The sequence below is a fragment of the Hemicordylus capensis genome, chromosome 2 (genome assembly GCF_027244095.1).
Source record: "Hemicordylus capensis ecotype Gifberg chromosome 2, rHemCap1.1.pri, whole genome shotgun sequence".
Taxonomy (NCBI): Eukaryota; Metazoa; Chordata; class Lepidosauria; order Squamata; family Cordylidae; genus Hemicordylus; species Hemicordylus capensis.
Window position 1 is genome coordinate 256560836 of NC_069658.1, and position 14099 is coordinate 256574934.

At 48.1% G+C, this 14099-nt stretch overlaps 1 protein-coding gene across 1 annotated transcript; it reads right to left on the bottom strand.

The window, feature by feature from the left end:
• Nucleotides 1-12740: 12740 nt before the first annotated feature.
• LOC128343025 (ras-related C3 botulinum toxin substrate 1-like) lies at nt 12741-13301 on the bottom strand. The gene has a single exon (XM_053291363.1). It carries the CDS (start codon nt 13290-13292, stop codon nt 12741-12743), a length of 552 nt encoding a protein of 183 aa, XP_053147338.1. The 5' UTR covers nt 13293-13301.
• Nucleotides 13302-14099: the final 798 nt, after the last annotated feature.

Genomic DNA, 14099 nt, shown 5'->3' on the forward strand with positions numbered 1-14099 from the left:
TTGCTCTGATAAAGACAATGCTTTTCTTTCCACATCATTTTCAGACATGGCGAGATATTTCCACAAGAAATCAATTTTTTCTGCCAAATGCTTAACAGCATTGAAGCGGACAGCTAATCCTGCTATAACATTGACTACCAAAATGTAGAACACACACAATAGTAATAGTAGTAGTAGTACTGCTATATTTAATGTGAAGTACATTGTCATTTAAGAGAACATGCTACTACAGCTAAGTTAACATGTCAATATCCACCAGCCAATGATAAAAGCCATTACGATTTTTAATATTGTATATTAATATACACTTTACCTTTTCATGATTAATGTACAAATTGTATGCCTACTTAAGTTTCTTTGTAGCATAAAATCATTGGAACTATACAGAGGCCCTGAACTAGCTCAAACTTCTCCTGGATGGACCTGGGTTCCAGTCCCAACTCAGTTGTAGACCTAACCAGCTGGCCTTTGGAGAAGTAATTCTCTCTTGGCCTCAGTTCCTCAAATAGTAAAATGGGAACAGCCACTATTCAGCCCAGGCTGAGAGAACAAACAGGACTAAGAAAGCATTACATGCACGAAAAGCCTTGCAAATGGAGCTGTAAATCTGATTGCTAGAAAAATTAAGTTAACACTACTCAAGAAAATGCCAAGGAAAAGAGTGGGGCGATATCTTGGGCCACCTCCTGCTCCAGCAGGTGCTGGAAAAAGAGGAAGGTGGAGTTCCACTGGGTATCTACATCCATGGGGATGAGATGTTGTGGAAGCCCATGGACACAGTGCCGCTCACGAAGCAGGCGCCTGGACTTCTCACTCCGGTGGAAGTGGGCTGCAATCTTGTGGGACTTCTTCACAAGCGCAGCCGTGGCAGCAACTGCACCTACCATGGGGCGGCCATATTCCCTGGACACCTTCGCCTCCTTGAGGCTGAGAGCATCCCTGACTGTCAGGTGGCGCATGTGTGCCATGCAGCGGATGTTCACACACTCCAACACTGACTCTACCACTGCCGCTAAGTTGGAGCCGTTGTTGGTCACAATGAAGCCCCGGGAGAAGTATGGCAACCCGCCTATCCACTCTTCAATTTGGCGGCCAAGTATGGCTGCCACCTCCTCCTTGGTGTGCTTGACATCCAAGGTCTCCATGGTCAGGATGGCCCACCTGTGCCAAAATGCAGTGTGGGCCAGGAAAGCAGCATGCATCCCACTCACACTGTGCCACAGATCAGTAGTGAAATGTATGCTGGTGCTGCACGCAGCATGGCTGACAAGAGCTCCCTGCACCGCCTGTACAGGGAGGGGACCACGTTCCAGCTGAACGTGGTTGTTGAGGGGATGGTGTAGTTGGGCGCTAGCAGCTGGAGTATCCGGCAGAAGCCAGAGGTCTCGACCACCTGAAAAAGCTGGTCATCAATGGCCATCATTTCCCTTATGAGGCAGGTGAGGAGACGTGGGTCCACATGACCAGGGCACTTCTTGCCTGATGACTGCGTCCACTGCTTGACTGGCAGCATGCCCTGCTTTATGGAAGTTGGCGCACTGCCCTCAGTGCTAATCACAAGCACATGAGGCACACTAGTGTTGCCAGCAGAGTCAAGGAGATCCAGGTGAGGCCATTGCATGTGTCACCACATGGAGGTTATCCCCAGATGCTTAGCATCCTTGCCCTGACTGACCTGTCTTGGACACAGTGAGAAGTGTTTCAGGCATCTTGAGGGACCTGTCTTGACCTGTCTTGCCCCGACTGACCTGCCTTGGACACAGCGAGAAGTGTTTGGGGCATCTTGAGGGACCTCAAAATGCCACCAAACATCACTGCTCTGGGTGGCCTCCAATGCCCTGGGCTCCATCTTGGGTCTCTTGGGTGATGGCGGACATAGGGGGGCTGCTGGTGCTTGCCCACCAGCATCACCCACCCCCTTCCACCTTGCGTGGAAGAAGAGGGGCTGCCCCCTCAGCAGCAGCCTTTCCCCCTCAGAGCCAGACTAGGAGGACCCAGCACTGGACTCCGCCACAACCTGGGCATCATCGGGGGGCTCCACTGAGTGGCAAGAGGAGCGTTGGAGGGGCTGCAAGAGGGAGGGAAAATCTGGCTGCACTGCCAGCTGTCAAGTCCCTGACCTTCACCCCTGCCAAGGAAGCAGCTTCCCAGGCAGGAGAACCCCCTGCACTGCCAGGCTGCGCACAGGGTAGCAACACTGGTGGCACACCACCCGATGGACCTGCCCCTGGTCCAGGACCTGACTTGGCAGCAGCAGGCTCCTCCGGATAGGAGAGCCTTCGCACCATCACCTCACCTGAACCAAAGAATTTGCCGATGGGGACCTGTGGGACCCCAGGATGGTATCTTCTCTGCCCCCACCCCGGTCTCCTACACCAGCTTGGGGATGGCGACCCCTCACATCTCTGCCTGCCAGCCTGCTGCGAGCTCAGACATTCCCAAGACCCCAGGGGCTTTTTTTTTTTTAAAGGAAAAAAATGTTTTAAAAAATGAGGGGAGATTTTTTTTAAAAAATCCTGGGGGGGGCCTTTTTTAAAAAAAATCCCGGGGGGGGGGCTTTTAAAAAAAAATCCCTGGGGGGACTTTTTTAAAAAGCACCTATTTAAAGAAAGCCCTATGTAAAGAAAAACCTATTTAAGGAAAACCTACCAACCCACTCCACCCACAACAACAATGCAATACAATAAAAAACACAATGGGGGCAACTGGGGGGGGGGGAACTTGTGAAAACAAGAAACAACCTGCAAAAACAAGGAACAACCTGTAAAAAATAAAATACAGAAAAAATATACTTCCCCACAACCAAACCAAAGGAGGCCCCATTTAAGGAGACCTAAAGGGGACCAAGGGGGCAACAAAAAGAGAGCACTTACCCCCTTGTCCTGGAGATCTTCTGCCCCACACACTGGTCAGGAGAAAAAAAGAAGAGAAGGAATTCCAGACAAGTGGCAGGCTGGCACAGTGCGGGCCGGTACATACAGCTGGGGCGGGGGGGGGGGGGCAGAATGAAAAGCTGTCCAGCTATTTCACCCACCCCCAAAAACAAATTAAAATAAACACTGATTAAATAAATTTAAAAGGTGGATGGGAAAAAAAATTGTGGGAGATGGAGAAGGAATGGGGAAATAAAGGGAAGGAAGAAAGGGAAGGACAGGAGGGAGATGTGCTGCTGGACTCAGGAGCAGCTGGTGCACAGCGAGAAAAGAGGTAACAAAGAAAAGCACCTGCTCAAGGGGAAAAAGGAAACCCTCCCCGCAAAAAACCCTAGAACAAAATGAAAAAAATTGGTAGAGGCTGCTGCTGAGATGAGGACTCTAATGATCAACTCACACAGATTTAAAAGCAGCAGCCAGCCACAGAAGCCAAAAAGGCTGGGGGCGGGAAGTGGGTACTGGGGGTTAGGGAAATGGGCCAGAGAGCCCACAGGCCAAAGGGCTTGGGCCCCTGGCCCAGGGGAGGGAGGGAGAGAGCAAAAGAAAGAAAATTTCTTTCCCAAGAATCTAAAAGAAGAAGTAGTACTTACCTTTTCTTCCTGCTGGGCTCCTTGTGATCAAGTGGCCTACTTTTGAGTTCCTCCACGCACTTCCCCACTAAATTCCACGTGAAACTCCAGTGACCTATTCGCTATGTCCTGTTTGCTAGGTTCCCTTTTTATTGCCTCTTAGATAGAGTAGGCTTCAAACTGAACGGGACCATGGCTCAGCAGAAATATGGCCCTTCCCACCAGGTGCAACTCAACTCTACCCTAGCTGGCTCCTTCCACTGTGACTGTCTACCCCCAGGCAAGAGAGAGAAACCAAAACTGTAAGCCACACAGCTCCCAAAACAAGCCCTGGCAAACACACACACACAGAGACTTCTCCTGTAAAGATAAGCCAGCCCCTCAAAATCTCTCCCTCCTTCTGTCTGTTTGTTTTTGTGGGGGCGGGGGGAGTGTGTGTGTGTTTAGAAAATCTTGCTTATCCTCTCAGGTCTGCTCCTCCTCCTCCAGAGTAGGCTTCAAACCAAACAGGAATGTTACTCAGCAGGAATCTGGCCCTTCCCACCAGGTGTGACTCAGCTCAGCCCTAGCTGGCTCCTCCCACTGTCTCTCTCCAGGCAAGAGAGAGAAACCAAATCTGAAAGCCATGCAGTACCCAAAACAAGCCCTTACAAAAAAACCAAACACAGATGCACACACTGGGACTTCTCCCCTAAAGAGAAACCAGTTCCTCAAAAAAGTTCATTTTGATCACCCCATGATCATTGAACCATGCTAGTATACTCTTAGACTTCATGGTATCCAAGATGTATATTCTAGCTGAGCTTCTATTCTTGTGATTTTGAACAGCCTCCAAGGACTGGAGTGACTTGACCTCCTTGACTTCTCTTTTCAGCTTCCTTTTTATCATTCCCCTCATTTTGTGAAAGTTCCTTTTATGAAATCCACTGTGACTGTGTTGGACTCACTCAGCGATGTTCCATTTATGCGTTTGCTGAATTTGATTGCATTGTGGTAATTGTTTCCAATTGGTTGAAAATGGCATGTACATCTTGTACCAGATCCTGGGCACCACTTAGGATTAAGTCCAGGATTGCCTCCACTCTGGTGGGTCCCATTGTTGGGAATTCACTGTGGTAAGAGAATCCCTTTTTCATTATAGCAAAGTGCACAGAGGCACAACACAGCGGAATTTACTTAGGCATGCGTGTATGCTGAGAGTAAAGTAACTTGGAGCCAATACATAGTTTCCAATCAATATATAAGGCATTTATTAAGGAACTCCATTCTAGATAGGAAAGTGAGGAGTTAGGATCTCTAATCTATCTATCTAGCTGGATGCAGATGGATTCTGCATCTTCTCTGCACACATGGTGCAGGGAGAGGAGCTTGCCATGTTGCAAGGTAGAAGGACAGGAAAGAGGAAGTGAGTTGCTGGAAGGAAGGAAGTCCCTGAGATTAGCAATCTACATTCCAAAGGGATAGTGCCAGAACAGTAGAGAAGGGATGACCAATGTCTTGACCCTCTAGCCCTCTGACTCACTAGTCTGTCCCCCACTGTCTGAGACAAGAGACAGCGCAAAGTCCTTAACTTCCAACACCCATGACCAACTGTGAGGGTCTGCCTTACTTCAGGGTACTTTTGCAGCCACCACTCAGATCCAATTAGGCAGGTTTATTTATTTAACATATTTCTATACCTCCTGAAACTTACATCTCTGGGTGGTTTACAACCTCTCACTTCTCCCTCCTTTTGTTTGTGTAGTAGTGTGTGGGTCTCTCTTTTGGTGACATGATATATATAATGTTATAGTATAATGTATAATGTTATATATACAACACTATGTTTACGCTGTGTATAACAGTAGTGGTTTCATGGTGATGTCTTATTTCTTATCGCTTACAGTAGTGTAGGTATTTCCTATTTGTTACACAGTTAAGGTTACACAGTTTGTTACACAGTTAAGGTCTCTCCCTTACTTCTCTCCACAAAAGGGTTTGGCACCTTGATCACTTTGACGTAGCTTCCCTCTCATGAGTTTCAGGTCTTTTCCTGAACAGGTAATAGGCTTCCTACCAGACAGCAGCTCTGCCCCCGCCCCCTTCTCTAAGCCTCACTTCTCACTTCTCCAGAGTAATCTCTTCTGCTCACAACTACTTTCTTGATCCAAGCCTCTAGTTCCCTTCCTCTCCTACTTAGCTCTCTGACAAAACTGTCATCCAACTGACCAACTGATTTCTTTCTTTAAGTGTCAGTTCTCTCTCTGCCTGCCTCCTCCAGCATTCCGAGTAGGGCTGTGCACGAATGGTTCATCCTCAAACCAGGCCCGTTCAAAGGTTCAGTCATGGACCAAACCAGAGGTGGTTCGGTACACGATAGAACCGAACCAAGCCTGGTTTGGGCAGACTGGTTCAGTGCCGAATGGATGGCAGTGGGGGGCAGTGAGAGAGGTAGTGAAAAGGTCTCTTTACCCACCAAGCACACTTCCCGTGTCACTATTCACCCCTCCCCCCGGGGCAGCCCATTGCAAAAGCACACATGATCCTCCCTCTTTACCAAGCCTTCGGCCTGCTCAGTGGTGGCTTGATTTTGGCCTCCACACATGTAGTAGTTCTGGCCTCCATGCAAAAGGTGTGGAGGCCATGCAAATGACATCCGTGCATGCACAGAAGCCAGAACGGAGGCACCACAGAGTGGGTAACTTGGTAGAGAAGGAGGATCACACACACTTTTGCTATGGGCTGTACCGGTGAGGGACAAGTGGCAGCACGGGTTGTGTGCTTGGAGGGTAAGGAGACCTTTTCACTACCACAGTCACTGCCTCCATCACCACCTCTTCAGACTGGAGGTGGGGTCCCCCACCCCTGTACTTTTAAAGGGAAATCATCACTGGATTCCCTCAGTCTCCACAGAGCGGGAGCTGGATAGAGTTCACCCTGTTCAGGTAAGTTTCCCTTATAGTTCAGGTAAGATGCCCTGGTGGATAGAGGTGACTATGGGGCTGCCACCTGTCCATGGTACCAAGAGTTGTCCAGTTACCATCTGCACTGGGGAAATGCCAAAGCACACTTAAGCATTTTGGCCCCATGTCATTCAGCCTGGTGAGATCCAGGGAAAGGTTCTTCAGCAGATGTCTTACTAATGCTGCTTTCAAACATGCCTGAACTTCCCCCTCTCTCTAAGGCTCTCAGGGAGGCATTTCCGACCCTCTTGACCCACTTGGCTAGCACACCTCTATCCACCATAATCACCCAGGATGGGCAAGGGGCAAGCAGATATTTGGTGAGAAACCAGACACCCTTGCTCAAAACTGACACTCTTGCATTCTCTACCTCTCCAGGAGACACTTTTGAGAGTTATGGTTGTGCCTTCTTTGAGCCATGCAACAGCTGGGAACCGATTGAGGATGAGAACAAGACATACATCATGAAATGTTGTGAATCTAACTACTGTAATGGGCGTTCTGTCATTGAAGCCTTTCGTCCATCAGTGTCCCCATAAGTCATGGTCCTCATGCACCATCTTTTCTAACCCCTGACATGTAGCCTATGTGGATCTGGCTTTTTATTTCAAGACAGTGCACCTTGACTTATTGAAAACCTTTGACGGTGGAAGAATAAACATTTATCCTAATTCATTCCAATGTCTTTTCTGTGTTTGGTATGTGTAATATGTATGTTCCCATGTTGCAGGGATTTCATAGAGAAACACATGTGCTATCTCTCTCACTGCTAGGGGTGTGCATTTTGGAATTTTCTTGTTTCGATTTGTATCCAAATCAAAACATCCCCATTTTGTTTTGTACCCAAATTTTCTGAATCCAAATCAACCCTGTTTTGTTTTGTAGCCAAATTTTCCGAATCCAAATCCGAATCGATTTGGATTTTTAAAAAGGGTCCCAGGGCAAAAAGAGTGGGTGGTGGTGGTAGTGTCCAATGGGTGGAAGCTACCACCCAAATTTCAAAGGAATTAGGCAAAGGGCTGATTTTTTTGTGATTTTTTTTTAAGTTTACACATCTTTAAGAATTTTCCCATAGGGAATAATGGGGGTTCCAGCAAATGTATCGCTTCAAATCAAGGAGAAAGGGATGACCCAGAGCAGAGTGTGGTGGGTGGTAGTGCCCAATGGGGGCAAGGAAACTTCAAGAATTATTTCAAAGGAATTGGGCAAAGGGCTGATCTTTTGTGATTTGTTGAAGTTTACGTGTCTTTAAGATTTCTCCCATAGGGAATAATGGAGGTTTCAGCAGCCCCATAATTCCACTTGGGGGGCACTGGGGTTGCCCAGAGTGAGGGTTTGTGTAGTGCACATAGGGTGCCAACCACCCCCATACCCACAAGCCTGTGGGGTACTGGGTTTTGTTGTTTCTGAGGTGTTCATTGTAGATTCTCTGGTAGCATATGAGATTTTCAGTGAAAAACAAGAATCCACTCTCATATGCTACCAGAGAATCTACACTCAGAACACCACAGAGACAGCAGAACCTAGCATCCCATGGGTTAGCCACCCTTCCCCTGGCCAATGTGCGGTCAGTAAAGAGTGGCAAGAAGCAAAAGAGCCAATGGGGAACAAGGAGGGAATTGTCAGCAGGTCAGCCCATGATTTAGGTCACCGCTGGAAGGGTGGGAAATTCAAAGAGATGTCAAACACAAAATGGAGACTGACTCAGGGATCACCACAAAATGGAGGTCTGAAACAACAAAACGTTTTGTAGCCGAAACAGGGACGTTTTGTTTTGTATACAAAACTTTTGGATCTGGAAAATGGGTGTTTTGTTTTGTCTACAAAACACCCGAAACAGGCTGTTTTGGGTACAAAACGTTTTGTATCCGAAACGTTCTGCACATCCCTACTCACTGCGGGAACATGTTATAATTCTGTGACATTAACACGATCACTGCTGCTATATCCCAAGTGTTGCATTGCCTTTTACATCGAGGAACATACAATACTATTTTGTCACCAATAGATGCAGAGGTTGGGCTGGCTGGTGCAGCAAGCCCTCCCAGCTAATCTAAGAATTGAGGACTCAGAACACTGGAATGTCAACATCAGTAGTGGCTTGTCCCAACAAGCCAGGGTGGTGAGGGGCACCAAAGGAGGTACAGCTGCCTCTCCTTCCCAGCAGTTGTCTTGCTGCTCTCTCTCCAATAATGAGAACCATGGAGGAGAGGTCTATCATCAGCTACTAGTCGGAGGGCTACAGGCCACCTCCAGCCTCAAAGGCAGGATACCTCTGAGTACCAGTTGCAGGGGAGTAACAGCAGGAGAGAGGACATGCCCTCCACTCCTGCCTATAGGCTTCCAGCGGCATCTGGTGGGCCACTGTGCGAAACAGGATGCTGGACTAGATGGGCCATGGGCCTGATCCAGCAGGGCTGTTCTTATGTTCTTACGTTTTTAAACATGCTGCTTGCAAACTGGCCGTTCCTCAGGTACAGCTGTGGAGGCTGATCAGTTATGCACACTGTGAGCATGTGCAGATTTCAACATGCCTTTACAGGAGATGGAGAATCCGTCCTGCCACCGCAGGCATAGTACACGATTCCATATACAATAAGGAGATGGTAAGAGACAGCTAGGAGGCACTTTGAAGGTGATGTTGGGAGGTGTGTGCTTGTTTCACCTCTCCCCCTTTCCCCTCTGGGTAGAGAGGTTTGGCTGCAGGCTTTGCTTTGCTTGAGGCTTCTTTCCCCATCCCCTCCCTCTTGGCAGCTTCTCGGCTGCTCTGCGCTCCTTAATTTGCTCCAGTATTGGGCAGCTGGGCCAACTCTGCCCAATAGGTGAGTGGCAGGCACCAGGAGTGGAGTTTTTGTTTTTCCAACTCCTGACCCTTAAAAAGGGAGGACAGCAATGGGGGCACCGCCTCTGAAGCACTCTGGAACACTGCTGGTAGGCGGCCTCCAAAGCTGGCCACCAAACCGGGTTGGTCTTTTGTGGAGACCTTCAGGGTAGGACTGAGGGCTGAGGCCGATTGATTGATTGACTGATTGACTGTCTTGGGCTCCTTCCCATATAGTGCCAGACTCTCTTTTTGCATTGCTACTTACAGCTATGTGTCAGGGCTCTGGTATAGGTGGGGGAATAGGGTGTGCTTCTGGGGATCCTGGATCAGCTATTACAGTAGTGGTGAGGAATAGAAGGTTTGACATTGGCAGGTCAGCAGGCTGTTACAGGAGAAAAGAGACAAGAAATGTAATAGCTGTCTCTCCTTCTGGCTGTCCGGTCAGTTCTCAAGCCTCGGTGAGTAGTCCCAACCACCCTCAGAACCTGACCTTGCTCCTTTGCAGTGCCAGGTTGGTTCAAAATAAGACCAAAATCATCCATGATTTGATCATGGATGAGGGAGCCAACTTGGCTTGCATAACTGAGACCTGGTTATGGGAGGCTAATGGCCCAGTATGGGCTCAGCTCCTCCCTACTAGGTACTCTGTGGTAAAGCAGGTTAGGGTAGGGGTGGTAGGGTATAGTGGCTGTGATGCATCAGAATAACATCTCCCTTACCAGGAGCCCTGTGAGACAATCAGACCATATTGAGAGTGGGTATTTTGACCTGGGGACTTGGGATAGATTGGGGATTCCATTGTTGTACTGAGCACCCTGTGGAGGGCCAAATTGGATTCTGATGAACCCCTGGGGAACTGCACATCGTCTTACGCCACCTTCTGCCACCTGTTCTGTCTTCCCCTATTTCTCTCATTCCCTTTCTCCCCCGCCCCTTGCCCTCCCATTTAAATTGTTCCTAATGACCACTAGAGGCATTGGAAGCAGAGATAGTGAGTAAGGGTCTCCTTAGCTGTCCCTGCTTTAGCTCTACTCTATGAACCTTGATAGGACTCCTCAGGCATTTCCTGTGAGATTCAGATTCCCTTCCTTTCCTCTTAGAAAGCAAATGGAAAAATCTCTCTCCCTACCTATTCATTATGTAGTTCTATAGATTAGGGTTAGGTCTTTCCTATCAAAAGTGTCTTTCACCCATAAATCTACTTAATATTTAGTTCTACAAGAATCTCCATGTGTCTTCTCTAAATAGCTGCAACAACTAAACTCTACATTCTACTCTGTAACTGGAGTGGGTAGCTTCTTTAGTGCTCTGCTAATTAATTGGGGTAAAAACTACAACCCCCAACATAAATTAGCTGCCTGGAGACCACAGCCTCCCCACATTTTGATAATTAAACCCTTCCATGCTCTCTAAAGGTATCAATATTCTCCTCCCCACTACTTTACTTCACCGCTAAGACTGGGGGACTTTGCATTCCCCACTCAGTCATGAAACCCACTGTAGGGGTGTGCACGGAACCAGCTGGCCCAGTTTGGTTCGGGTATGAACTACACCCAAACCTGACTGGGCCAGTTCGGTCCAGCACCCCCTGAATCCCCCCCAGTCCGGTCCGGGGGGGTCGCGAAGAGAGAGAGAGAGAGATAAAATTTACCTATTACCCCTTCGGGGGGCTTCCTAAAGGCCACTGGGGGGGCAAAGATTCCCCCTCCCTCACTGGTCTCTTAAATCACCGCCATGGCCCATTTTAATAATCTTTTATGGCCTGTTCGGGCCTCTGTATACTGATGCAGCGGTAGCCTCTGCTAGCCCGGTTTTCTGTAATTGTGAGAGCCACTGGGCTCGGCTGTGAGCCCGGTGGTTCTAGAGCGGGTAACCTGCTCAAGCACCCCTGCCCTAAAACCAGGTTTGCGGAGCGAGCGCTCTGCAAACCTGGTTTTGAAGATCGTGAGTAGCCCTGGTGCAGCTCCTCGCCGCACCTACTCAGGAGGAGACCCCCAGAGGGGAGATGAAAAGCCGCCTCCCAGCTCCGGGGGTCTCGCCAGCATGCCCTGCGCACTCGCACAGGGCATGCTGGAGCTTCCAGGGGCCAATCAGCCCCCACTCCCTGCAGCCCCTGCCGGCTCTGTCACGGAGCCGGCAATCATGTGGGCAGCCGATCCTGCCGCCCAGGGCTCTCTCCCCGCTCACCCTGCTAAACTGGGTCTCACTGATCATGAGACCCGGCTCAGAATGTGTTATTTATTTATGAGCTACAGTTACTAGCACAAAGCAAAATAAAATAGTCATGATTATAAGGGGAAACATATTGAGAAAGAACCATTTTCTCATATTTTGCTATTTATGCCATCTTTGTTGCTAAAAAAGCAGCATATAAATATATTTAATGGTGTGTGTGTGTGTGTGTGTGTGTGTGTGTGTGTGTGTGTGTGTGTGTAGAGAGAGAGAGAGAGACAGAGAGAGACAGAAAGAGAGAGAGACCCACATATAGAGAACAGAAGGCAGAAACAAAAACAGATCCACTTTTTTAGAGCATCTCTTCTTCTCATAATTTAAAAGGTTTTTAATACATTTGAACTGACTGATTTCCCGCAAGATATATTGCTGGAATGGAGAGGGTTTTTCTTACAAGTTTGTATTCGAACTGAAAATGATTTTTTAAAGTTTGAAACTCACACAAACACAAAGAAGAAACACATGCACAAAAATTGACATTACTTCTGTCACATGTGTGTGTACACACACACACACACACACACACACACACACACACCCAGGGGTGGGGGTGCATCTCTCTCACTCACAAAACAAACAGATAAGAGTTGGATTTTGGTATGTTTACTTTCCTGTGGGGAGACACGCCCAGCAGCCAGCAACTCCATTGTCCTTGTGGCAAATTGCTGTACATTCAGAGGTGAGCCAGAGTAGGGGAGGAGCCCAGGAGACCCCAGGAGAACAACTCAGGCTGCTACTGCTTGCTGCTGCTCCCCCCTGCTGGGAACGAGCCGGAATAGCAGCAGAAAGTGAAGTTAACCCTTTTTATGAAGCTGCTGCTGCTGAGGAACTGCCTCAGCCAGGGGTGCCACTGCAGCCTTGCACACACACCACTAGATCCGCCCCTGTCAGGTCGATTTGGGTACAAATCATTTTGTACTCCAATCTATCCGCTCGTCCTGTTCTCTACATAAAGTACAACAATGTAACACATACTGTGGCAACACTCAATCTGTGCAAGAGAAATCAAAAGAAGTCAACTATATAGTTTAAGAATCTCTTTTTAATTGAAGAAAACATAAATTTAACCCTTTCATCAAAAGGGGACTTGAAACTGATGATTGGCTCAAAACACTGAATGGAAAATATCCAATTTCCCCTTTTGGCAGTGTCAGAAATGTGTGTAACCGCAAAGCACGGAAGTTTATTCTGAGCTGGACAGCAGGAACGCCAACATTATAACAGTAAATAATTCCGTTCCCTATTCTTGATGAGAGGCGGGGCAGAGAACTGCTTGAATAACTTCATTGAAGACCATCTTCAGTCCTTGCTGTGTAAGTGCTGAGCATTCTATGTATTTTATTGCCCCGATCTCTTGGGCCATGGCAAGGCCTTGTGGGTAGGTGATTGCAGTCAGCTTCTTCTCCTTCTGTTGCTCAGCGGGGTCTTTGGCATCTCGGAGATCGAGTCTGGTACCCACCAGTATGATGGGGGTATCAGGGCAATAACGCCGCACTTCAGGATACCATTTTGCACGAATGCTTATGAAGGATGCAGGATTCACAAGAGAAAAGCAAAGTAAGAACACATCTGTTTGCGGATAGGATAATGGGCGGATCTGGTCATAGTCCTCTTGTCCAGCTGTATCCCACAAAACCAGGTGGAGTGGTTTGCCATCAACCATCACATTGACAGAATAGTTGTCAAAAAGAGTGGGCACGTAATGAGGAAATGCATTGGTTGCATAACTGATGATTAGGCATGTTTTCCCTACAGCATCATCCCCCACGACCACACACTTGAGGGCCTGCATTGGGGTTGCCACTGTCATTCTTTTGAGCTTGTCCTCGGGGTTGCCACTTGTTGGCCTCGGGAGAGGCTGAGCATGAGAGAATTCATGATGTGTCCCCACAAAACTATGTGCTTCCTCCTGGGAGCCTTTTATGTGGAGGAAAGAATGAAAAAATTACATAGATCAGCATCCATATAAACAAGGGCTTACATACTGTCCTCTGGAGGTTGTGGGGTCCACACTCCAGTGATGGAAGGATGTGATTTCCAATGGGCATCCAAGGAGCAATTGCATTTGTGCAACTTCCAGCATTTGCACACAAGAGTGCTCTTGCACAACTGCGTGGATGCTGCATAGTGAGCACATATTGTGGTGCCCACAATGCCCATGGGACTCTGGACAGAATGTGAGCCACTGCTTCATTTCATTTTTTAAAAAACCCTCTTTTAACATAAATGTCCTCCTTAAGATCAGCATATACATTCTGACTGTGCTGCATGAATAATCATATTTTCTTCCCATTGCTATTACTTATATGCTGCTTTTGGACAAGAAGTTCTCAAATCTGTTGGCACAGAAAAACATTAAATTGGAAGTCTGTGTTGAGAGTAAAGGGTGAGCAGATAATAGGGACAGAAAGAGCAAGGGGGTTTCCAGTCAGAAGAGGAAACACCTCAGAGATTGATCGGCTCCCCACTCACCTGGATTCCATGGAGCCGATCCCCCTCTGGTGGTTACGTGAGTGGTGGAGCCGATCCCCTGCCGCAGGGAATGCTGGGTGGCGCATTGCTGCTTGGAGCAGCTTGCAGGTGCAGTCAGAGGGGAGGT

Coding starts and splice junctions, on each gene's coding strand:
- LOC128343025 (XM_053291363.1), bottom strand. CDS start 13,292: ATGCAGGCCCTCAAGTGTGTGGTCGTGGGGGATGATGCTGTAGGGAAA.